The following is an 11288-nucleotide window of genomic DNA, read 5'->3' as shown; positions in this document are numbered from 1 at the left end:
TCTCTATCCACGGCATATATAGTTTTACAAATTCATTTTCATTTTATAACTTTTCATCTTCATGACTTAAAATATTTATACAATAATATATCAATTTAAAAAATATTTTATACAATATTCTTTACAAAAAGTAATTTATACTAATTAGAAATTGAGATACTTTCCAACAATCTTTATCTTGAATAAATCTCGATGATACACACTTTTTGTATCATATTCCAATCAACTTTAACTTTAATTAAAATTCTTTTTTATTAAAGAGCATGATATGTGTATTGCACCTAAATTCTACAAGTTCAAACTTTCAAGAAAATTAATAACTTAACATGGTATTAGAGCTTAGTTTGGTAGGAGGTTATAGATTTGAGCTACCTTTACACAATTTGCATATTTGTTTTTCCTCCCCTTTTGCAATTATTTGGTATCTCTCCCCCCAATTTGCAATTTTATGTCATCTCTCTCCAGGTGCAAGTATAAGACCACACATGAATAAGAGTATTAAGGAACATGATATAAATATTGAGTCTAAATAGTATAAGTTTAAGTTTTTAGGAAAATTAGTAATTTGATACTTTTGTTATTATCTCGTGTGCTTTGTTCTAAAGATCTTCAATATAGGTTCTAATACCAATTTATTGTGTTAGCGAAAACCTTAATGCAAACAATATTAGTTTACTAACACAAAGATAAAATAATCGATACAAAGGTACACAAAGTTTCAATATGGTTCTCCGAGTATCTCTCATTCGTCCTTAGCTCTTTATCTACAATATATAGTATTTTCAATCTCATCTCAACCTTATAACCTTTTCTCCTTAACACATAATATTTATAAAGGCACTCAGTAATGAATTTTCTTATTCTGCAAGTAATTTAGGGTATGTTTGGTTGTTATTTTTTAAAACTATTGTGGAAAACAGTTTTTGAAAATAGTTTTTAAGAATGGTTTTTTGTGTTTTCAGAAAAGAAAAAAAAAATTGTATTTGGGAACTAAATTCTGAAAAATAGTTTTTATTTTAAAAAACATGTTTGGTTGAGTTAATAAAAAAAAATAGAATAAGTAAAACAAAAAACATGTTTGAAAATTATTATTTTTAATTAATAAATTATTTTTCCATTAACTTGATATTATAAATAATTATCATATGCACAATTCATTTAAATTAAAAAAATTTCATTTTGAAAATTTTACAACAGTTATAATTTTCTTAAACAAATAATGACTTTTTTTTCCATGTATAAATATATTAATTTCAATAATTTAAGGACGAATAAAGAGTTTGCGGGTGAGAGTGTGGTGGTTGGGTGAAATTCATTTTTATAAAAAACAAAAAACAGCTAAAAAAACATAAAAAGAAGGAAGAGAAAACACAAAAAGCAAACTATTATTTGAACAGTAAAAAAACAATAAAACTATTTTTTTATTATTATAAAAAAAGTAATTTTTGAGAATACAAAAAATACAAAAACAAAAATATACTCCCTTCCCTAAACACATTTTTTATGTTTTTTATTTTTAAGAACAAAAAATAGTTATTGAAAAAAAAAACCAAACATGCCATTCATTTCTTAGGATTTTAATTTTGTAGGTTAGATTTTCATCATTTGTATTAGACACGTGTCTCCTCACTATTGACGTTCTTTCATCAACATTCTATTTATTGGTATGGTCAAAGGAGCACTAATTCAACTCTACCTTTTTCCCATTAAATATTTCATTAGCTATTGTAATCATGGCTCTCACAACATATAGACACTGATTTGACCATGAAAGGATATCTTCCAAAACAAACATTTCAAAATCACCCAACCTTCAAGCTTATCTTCTCTAGTACGATAATTCAACTTTCCTTCTAGATCAAATAATGCAAGTTTGTTTGGAATAAGAAGCCACTTTTTCACAAGGAGTACAACATGTTTGGCATTGATTTTATTCGAATTGTTTTTAGTGGTAGTGTTTTTCTCCAAAAGTATTTTTAAAAAAAATCATATATATAATATTTATCTAAAAAATATTATAAGTAATTTTTTAGATTTTTAGGAGTATTTTATAAATTTTATTAAATATCAAATTTATTTAAAAAAAAAACACGTTTAAGGTGAAAAATATTTTATAAAATCATTCTTAAACGAGTTTACAGTATTTTTACTCAAAACATTTGATGTAAAAATATTTTTTTAGAAAAATCACCTAACAGTGTTTTCTTATAAAACAATATAAATGATTTTTTAATTTTTTTAAATATTTATTAAATTTTATCGAATACTTAATTTTTTTTAATATTTTATATATTTAAAAATATTTTCTAAAATGACTATGAATGTGCTCATTAATATCATTCACCCTTCAAATATACACGAAAATCTATGATATGAAAGACCATGATTGATGGTAATGCAAATTTTTTATTTATTTAAATACAAATTTGATAATAAATTGGATGGGAAAAATATATAATCCAATTAAAACGTGCTTGTACTAAAAAAAAAAAAAAAGGTGTTTGGCAGCAATCAAGGAGCATCCCTCTTTAGACTCGACAAGATGATTGTGGAAAAAGCTGCTCAACAACACCCATCCCCATGCTGCAATACCCTTTGCCTGGTGGCCATGCGGCCACGCTAAAAGCAAATACCTGAATCATATCACCTTCACACTCCATCCCTTGACTTCAAATCAAACATGTCGCCGCCTCCATCACAAACCAACACAATTCCGATGTGGGAAAGTCTTTCTCCCCCTCCTACCTCTGGCCCCTTGTGATCAATGCTTCCACCCTTTTTTCTAAATCACCCATGACTAATTTATCTTCAGTTTTTTCAACTTAGCATTCAAAGTATTTGACTTCAATTTCTCAGGGCACGGCTGGCATGACACGATTCTAGAAGGATTTATTTACGTCTCTATAAATAATGTGGGAGAATTAAAATTTGATTAAATTTCCCCTAACCCCATAATAACAAGAAAAGGTCAAAAATAGAAAGCACAGGAACCATGTGAATTCAACACTTCTATAGATGTAAAGGCCTCCTTATCTTGCCCACAGTTATCCACATCCCCCATTTCTCTAAAGCGTCATGTCACATGTCTTCCATCTCTCCCCCCTCCCCTCCCCTCCCCTCACATCACGTGACCGGCACAAGCACCTGTCAACAGTTGAATTCCAATTTCCCACACCCTCCCCCAAAAAGAATTTTCTTTTTTCTTTTTTAAGAAAAAGGAAAGTCAAAGAACATGGGAAAAGGGTTATTATTGGTTTTTTTTTTTTTTTTTTACCCTTTTTCCTAAGTTCCTAACCATTGAAATGTTATCAAGATCAGGTGGGTCTGGGACCGTCTGATGCAGGGATAGTAATTGTAAAAGGGAAATCAGGTGGTCAACTCTGGAAGGCCCAAACCCACCGACTGGCTGCAAGTCACAGGTCCAATGCGAAAAAGTCCAATAAAATCAGGGGGAAAAACAAAAGAATTTTGTCATGTGTTTTGGGGGCCAAAAGTCCAAGCGGGGTGAGGCCCACAAAAGCTCAGTCCCGTGGGGCCCCAGAGAAGGGTTAGGTGGCACACCGACATCATGTCCACGCCTCCCCTCCCCACCACCCCCTTTTGTACTTCCTCCTTTTTTTTAATATACACAGAATATTAGGAATTTGTTGAGTCCAATTTTGTTTTTAATAATGAAATTTTATTTCGAGAAATAATTTGGTTCATTATTGGACCGCTATTATATGCTACTACTTCGAATAATTTTGTCCACCTGCACTTATTGCTGATAAATACATCATATTGAAAAAGAATATTCCTAAAAAAGACACATTAATTATATCATAAATGTAAATTTAATTATAATATAAAGTGTTAAATTAAAATCTCTACTCAATTATTATCATTCATCATGCATGTAGATGGAAACCATTTACCCTATCAATGGAGCCCATGTTCATGCAACTTAGGGTGCCCAATCATGGATGTTTCTGTGAAAACCAGCGACTACATCAACACATTGGGGAAAATTAATGATTCGTTCAAGGTTGGAAAGTGAAAAGATGGCATCATTTACATAATCCCTTTTAATCGAAATGATTAAAGATCAAGGAAATATCAGGAATGGTGATGTATGGATGGATATCTTCTTTGAGGAGTAATGTCCTGTTCAAAGGAAAGACCATGTCGGTGTGTTACAATTTCCAATTTCAAATTTGTTAGGATTAGAAAGGTCAATGAGGCTTGCCTTTCACACACACCTTTGTTCTACCAAAACAATCAAATAAAAAACAGAAGGGAAAAGAAAATCTAGAAAGTTGTTGAAAATCAGCATTTCTGTGAAAAAATGGAAGAAAAATCTGAAGAATGAATGTTTGATAAGGAAAAAATGGAAGAAGAAATGAGGAAATGGAGTTGGGGTGGGGAGGGGAGTGAAGAGGAGGGTGCCATGGATGTGGGTGGAGCGGTGTTGTCCCCATGTTGAGGATGAATATCCATGTGCTATTCAATACTTTTTTTTTTCTCTTCAGTACCTCCCACTATAATAATTTATGAATTTCAGTATATGTAAAGTATAATTTATTGCATCATATATGCGATATATCTTCACAGCATCCACAATTCCTCCAATTTTTCTAGCCAGCGTTGTCTCCTCTCCTTCCTTTTTCTATATTTTTCTATCCCAAAACCCACTGTTCCTCTGACAAAGACTCAATTCCTTCCGCGGCTTTATCTGTAGATCGAGAGCAGGGCAGTTCCACACGCGGAGAAAAAGACTTAATAGTCTCAAACCACCACCCACCCACTTCTCCAAATCTCTTTTCCAATCTGGGATTTCAGTTTTCCTCTGTATCTCTACCTTCCCTTCTCGGTTTTCCTGGCTCCCTCCATTCCCAAGAGAGCTTTAAATGCTCTGTTTCTGACACTGCTTCTTGGGTTTTGCTTTGTTTTATTTTTCTTTTCTGGGATTGTTGGTGGGTGTTTCTGAAACATGTGGGTTTTTATTCTTTGCCTCCTCAACAAAAGCATCTCTCAATCTTTTTCCCTTTTTTTAAATCTTCGGGAATGAGATGGGTCTGTGAAACCGAGCGGTGCATGTCTTCCTGTACTCCACTGTTTCGCGATTTTTGTAGTTGGTTTGCTTCAAATGAGTGACGAACACAAGGGTTTTGGCTTGGTTATTGAGTAGATGCTAATTCAGCTATTGATTTGAGGGGAAAAATGGGATCTGGGAATGGGTTCTACGAGTCGGAGGAGTTCAATTTAGATGCCAAGTGGTTGGTCGATCCTAAGCTACTGTTCGTTGGACCGAGAATTGGAGAAGGTGCTCATGCCAAAGTGTATGAAGGAAAGTAAGTCAACATGTCTTGATTCTGATCTTTGATCAATTTCTCAGTTTTCTCCGCTCTACCACTTGGGAGTTCCTGTTTCTGTTGCTTTATTAATCTAACCCTGAATTATCTCTTTTTATTTTCTATTTTTTTTCACTGCAAAAATTGAGAGGAACAACTGTTAGATTTCTAAAACCAGACATATTGGGAGTCTGTTTTTGAGATTAAAAATAATGTACAGGGTGGGATTCAAAACCCCTCGTTTTCTTTTCTGAGAGCTTTACTTTTTTGGTTGGGTGGGAATGAGAAACAATTAGAATTGTTGGCTTTGTGAATTTCAGTTTTGGGATCAGTTTTTCCGATCAACTCCAGTTGATCCTATTAAAATATGGGTCCTCACTATTTAGCTTATTCTTTTTCCCCAGGTATAAGAACCAGAATGTTGCTATTAAAATTGTTCACAGAGGAGAAACACCAGAGGAGATTGCCAAGAGAGAAGGCCGGTTTGCAAGAGAGGTTGCAATGCTGTCTAGAGTTCAACACAAAAATTTAGTGAAGGTAGTCAATAATTTTTCTGTGTAGAATATTTCTGAGCAATTAGAAATCTTTGAGAATTGCGATTGAATCTGGTGCACTAATTTCTGAAATGGGCATATACCCAGTACCTAATAAGCTTTGTATGACCAGTTCATTGGCGCTTGCAAGGAACCTGTCATGGTAATAGTTACTGAGCTTCTATTAGGTGGGACATTACGAAAATACCTGCTGAACCTGCGGCCAAGGTGCTTGGATACAAAGGTGGCAGTTGGTTTTGCACTGGACATTGCTCGAGCAATGGAATGCTTACATTCTCATGGGATCATACATCGTGACCTGAAACCTGGTATGATTTCATTATCATTTACCTTCTTGTTTGGTTAATTAAGCATATTGAGTTTGAATTAGTGGCATTTTGTGAGAATTTCCTACAAACAGTTGCATAGTAGTTTGATGAACCTCTACTGCTTTATCAGTTTTGGAATCCTCATTTATACTGCATCTGGTCTTAAACCCCACCTCACTATGCAGATTTAAAGGAAAATTGTGAATCTATGGATGGTAGGAAGCATCCATATTACTCTAAATGTAATCTTTTTATAATTTGGTTATTTAAGGGGTTTACAAGCTTGTTCCCTAACATATTTTACCTGCTCGCCTTGCATAGTTAGCAATTGTCAACCTAGTTTCATTTTTCAATACTGGCACTTAAGCAGTTCTAGAACTTATTTCAAGTATGGTCATGCTGCCTCTTGCATGATTTTGAGTTATCAGAGGGTTGATTGACTTGAGGCTGTGAGGCTGTGATTTATATTTGATGCTTGTTTTCTCTTCGGCATGAATATTGTTGTTGGGTATGATTTAGGGTGTGTCTGCATGAGAGCCCGAGGCTTGCTCAAACCCCATACTCTAGGATATGGGAATCAGTATTTTTGAATAAATTGCAATTTACGTGATTCTTGTGGTTGTACTATGGGCTAACTAGAAAGAGCTATTCAGCAAGAAGTTTAAACCAAATTCACAGAGATAAGCTTGTGGATATGAAGATTCGTAAAGGCATAAGCTGAATATTTTCACTTGTGGATACGAAGATCCCCAACGGCATAACTTTGGTCCAAAGCTGAAAAATTGAAGCTGGTGGTGCACTTGAGAACTTTTGTGTGAGGGTATCATTTGCTTCCCTAGCAGAAAAGGTCTGAAAGTGATGGATATGGCAAAATGACCCTTTTTGTAAAAAAAAATATGTGGAGTCTAGGAAACCCCGAGAAAATGCTGTTGAATCTAGCTCCTTTTTGCACATAGCTGAATAGAGGTCTTTTTTTTTTTTTTTAATATTAATTTTTTTAGAATATATATTAACAAAATGACATGAGTTGTTTTTTTTTTCTTTTTCTTCAAACAAAATCTGAAATCGGATTTGATTTTGAGCTTTTCAATATCATCACTGAAGTCGCATAACCTAGTTAGATGTGAAACTATATCTTGGTCATGAGGTTTGTTTTTTTGTACAAAACATTTTTTTGTTTTTTTTGTTTTTTGCAAAATTTGAAATCGTATCCTGTATATGGGGCTTTTAATGCTAACCGTGAAGGTGCATAAGCAAGATATCAGAAAGCCACATCTTGATTATGCTGCTTCCTTGTTATTCTTTAACATCTCCTATGATAACATTAAAATTTATTATTTATCTAATTTTTTTATCCCAATCAAATAATATTAGAATTTAACATTTACCTAAATTTGAGATAAAAAATAAATTAACTTATAAAATAATTAAAAATGTTTTTTAATTTAGATCAATAAAATTCCATACAATCAGTATTCTGTTAAATGTGGTTGATACAAATTAAAAAAAAAAATAGTTTATCAAAATCAAAATTTTAGATAATATCAATTCTAATATTTTGATCTAAATAAAAAATTGAAAATACTGTTTTTTTTTTTTTTTTTAAAATGACCAAGATGCCACATTTTGATTTGCAGTTTCTAGTTAAAAAACATCCAAAAGGGCCATTTTTCCCCTTTACTCTAAGCAATTTTCTTTTCTCAGTTGCCTAATTTATTTATTTTTTTGGATAACCCACCAAATAACTAAGCAAAAATTTTAAGTTCAATTCTTTTATTTCTCTTCACTTGCACAGATTCACCTGCTTGGATTCTTGTATTGAAAGTGATTTGTTTATATACTCCAATGGTATCTTCCATGATTGTCCATGATCATGGGCTCACAAGACACTTTTATTTGCCATTTTTAATTAGTTCCCAAATAGTTTTAAGTATGTTTGATTGATTTTGGTTGCCTGAGAAATTCTTGAAATGGAATGAGAACTGTAAACCTTTTTCTATTATCTCATGTGTGTGAGATTTTATGCATGAAGTGGAAAAAAATAAAGCGGTCTTTTGGGAAATGGAATACATACATTGTAAGATTTCTTATGGACTGATGCCTTACGGTAATATGGTAATCACAAATCAATATTCAAGGCGATGCTTTTGTTCTTGTTACCCTTTTTACTATTTCTTTTCATGAAAGATGGGTTGTACAATTGGATTTGTTGGTGAAACCAGCTGAGATTATTTTTGAGCATGTTTTTTGATGCACAAAGTTTGAAGATTCAATTGATGTTTCACAAGCATGGTGCACGCTATCGAGCTTGAATGCATGATTTGGATTTAGGATCATCAAGTGGGTCACTTCTCTCGCTTTTCCTTGGCAGTCCTTGAGTTGCATCACTCAATGTCACAGGCATCCTTAATAAAGATTTATCTTTTCTGTGGGAATTCCAAATTCCAAAATGAATGGATGGATCTAGGGAAACAGACTCAAACTTGTAAACAGTACACTTAATGGCAGTTTGCTGCCAACAACTTTTTAGATATGGTTGAATATCTAACTATGTTGAAATTGTTGGCCAACACTTGGCATAGGCTACATATGTTTCTATCACATTTGCATTTGACTGTTTTGTATCTTCCATTACCTTTTTTGGTGCCAAATAGAATTTGTTAATCTTTTAAATACACATAAGTAACACACACACACACGCATATGAGCATCCATAGTATAATGGTTTCGTTCTACATAACCCGAAGAACTTGATCATTTTTATATAAGCTGAATTATGTTTTAGATGCAAAATATCATTGATGAAGTGATTCCCAAAAGAGGCAGATATGATAATAAGCTTGACAATTTTTTTTCCTTCCCTTTTCCCAGAAAACTTGATCCTGACTGCAGATCACAAAACTGTCAAACTTGCGGATTTTGGCTTAGCCAGAGAAGAGTCATTAACAGAGATGATGACTGCCGAAACTGGAACGTATCGTTGGATGGCTCCAGAGGTACTTAACACTTAATGCTTTTATTTATTCATTCATTTATTTTTGTTGGTGAATGGGGAAGGGGACTCCAGAATGCTGACCATTCACCTTTCACTTTGTTGTAGCTTTATAGCACAGTAACATTGAGGCATGGAGAGAAGAAGCATTACAATCACAAGGTGGATGCCTACAGCTTTGCTATTGTACTGTGGGAACTCGTTCATAATAAGTTGCCATTTGAAGGCATGTCAAATCTGCAGGCAGCCTATGCAGCTGCTTTTAAGGTAATTATCTCTTCCCTTGGGATTATATGTTCCTAATCACCTAATCTTTCTGTTGACTTCCTTCCCTAGACAAAAAACATTATAAGCCAATGTTACCTGCTTAAAAAAATGGTTTGCAAAAGATGTTTTGAGGCTGCATTTAGAAGCTTTTCTCAAGGAAGAATGGAATGAAAACTAGTTTCTGTATAAGATCCCCTTGTGACACTGGAAAAAGGATTGAAGGAAAATGAAGGTGAACTGCAGTGTGTCTCCTGTGATGATTACAGAATAGTCCTCTTTTATAGCGGTTCTTTTCCACTTACCCAAAATCCAGGAGATGTAGGGTGCTTGCTTATTTTAAGAATGACTTGCAGACAATCCTCCTCCTTTTTTCCCCCTCCCCCATCTTTTTGGGTTTCAGAGGCGATAATCACATATTCTCTCACTGGAACAATGCCAATGAGAATCATGAATTAACTGGGTGGGAACTTGATTTAAAAACATGCTTCACTAGGGTTTCTTGAGGTTATCCTTAAACTGCAAGTTTAATACTGCTTGAATGGCTGAAATTTTAAAAATTGCTTGATTGGAACATCTCTGGGACCTCTGGATGAGAATTCTCTAACAATGCACTTGGAAGTTGTTTTTCTTTAGGTGTGTCCAAACGCAATTAGGCACCAATCACCATAGATGTGAGTGAGGAATGCATTTAGGGACTGAGGCCCTACATGTTATTTTTTCTAAAAGAATGGCATGATGGATAGAGATGCTGAATGATAGCACATTTGATAGGTGCCTCAGTTAATTGTAGTCAACATACTATCTGACTAATGATTTCTTACCTTCCCACTTTTACTTTAAATATTTCTCTCATATTTTATAGCCGTCAAGTCATCTTGACTTACAGCTTTCCTTTGTTTTTTCAGAATATGAGGCCTAGTGCCGAGGACCTCCCAGAGGACTTGGCTTTAATTGTCACTTCATGTTGGAAAGAGGACCCAAATACTCGGCCTAACTTCAGCCAAATAATACAGATGCTCCTACATTATCTCTCCACTATTTCACCGCCGGAGCCCATGGTCCCACCGAGGGTTTTCACTTCTGAGAATGCTGTCTTGCCACCAGAGTCTCCGGGTACAAGTTCGTTGATGGCGGTAAGAGATGGCTCAGGAGAAACCCCAAAAACCAGTATGGAGACCAACCCAAGAGGTTGCTTCTCCTGCTTTAACCACTGCTACTGATCCCCTGAGGAGCAAGGTCTCTTCTTTGGAGGTATCCAAGTTACCGTTAGGGAAAAGCACAATGAACTACATAGCCTCAAATATTACAAAACTACATCTTGATAAAGAAACTGTTAATTTGTTCTGATATGCGAGTTCAGTTGCCATAGGAAGCTGCCTTGTAATCTGATGCTACTGCTGAATTTGCACACTCTCTTACATGGACTTCAATCTTCAGACAGGCCCAACATGCTTTTTAGGGTTTTGGAGTTGGGGTTGCTGTGATGTATTATCATTTGTAAAATAAAGTTCATCCAAATGCCTTTTCTCCAAGTTCATGTAAGAATTTCTCCACTGATTGACATTCAGATCCTCCTATTCACATTAAGCCTTATGAATGTGACACACAACATTTGATTGAGCTCTTTGAACCCAGCCATGCCATTTAAGCCTTTCTTTCAAAAGTTGGAATTCTTGATTGACTAAAGGTGAGAAAGCTGAAGGGGGAAACACACAGATTATATCCAGGTGGTTATCATTCTTGTGGTGGGGTCATGAAAAAAGGTTTAAGCCTACTTGCTGCAATACATGAGTCATAAAAAGCTTCATGTGAAGAGGGTTGGTCACACTATTGAATA

The 11288-nt window shown here is 34.3% G+C and overlaps 1 protein-coding gene across 1 annotated transcript; it reads left to right on the top strand.

Moving 5' to 3' along the window:
- The first annotated feature begins 3905 nt into the window (after positions 1 to 3905).
- LOC100254246 (serine/threonine-protein kinase STY13) lies at positions 3906 to 11071 on the top strand. The gene is made up of 6 exons (XM_002272450.5): positions 3906 to 5330; positions 5735 to 5867; positions 5997 to 6192; positions 9064 to 9188; positions 9293 to 9451; positions 10357 to 11071. Exons 1-6 carry the CDS (start codon positions 5200 to 5202, stop codon positions 10669 to 10671), a joined length of 1059 nt encoding a protein of 352 aa, XP_002272486.1. The 5' UTR covers positions 3906 to 5199; the 3' UTR covers positions 10672 to 11071.
- Positions 11072 to 11288: the final 217 nt, after the last annotated feature.

The sequence above is a fragment of the Vitis vinifera genome, chromosome 14, assembly GCF_030704535.1.
Source record: "Vitis vinifera cultivar Pinot Noir 40024 chromosome 14, ASM3070453v1".
Lineage (NCBI taxonomy): Eukaryota > Viridiplantae > Streptophyta > Magnoliopsida > Vitales > Vitaceae > Vitis > Vitis vinifera.
Note: the sequence above shows the minus strand (reverse complement) of the source record. Positions and strands in the feature narration are given on the sequence as shown.

Coding starts and splice junctions, on each gene's coding strand:
- LOC100254246 (XM_002272450.5), top strand. CDS start 5,200: ATGGGATCTGGGAATGGGTTCTACGAGTCGGAGGAGTTCAATTTAGAT. Junction 5,868..5,996: donor AACACAAAAATTTAGTGAAG/GTAGTCAATAAT, acceptor TTGTATGACCAG/TTCATTGGCGCTTGCAAGGA. Junction 9,189..9,292: donor ATCGTTGGATGGCTCCAGAG/GTACTTAACACT, acceptor ACTTTGTTGTAG/CTTTATAGCACAGTAACATT.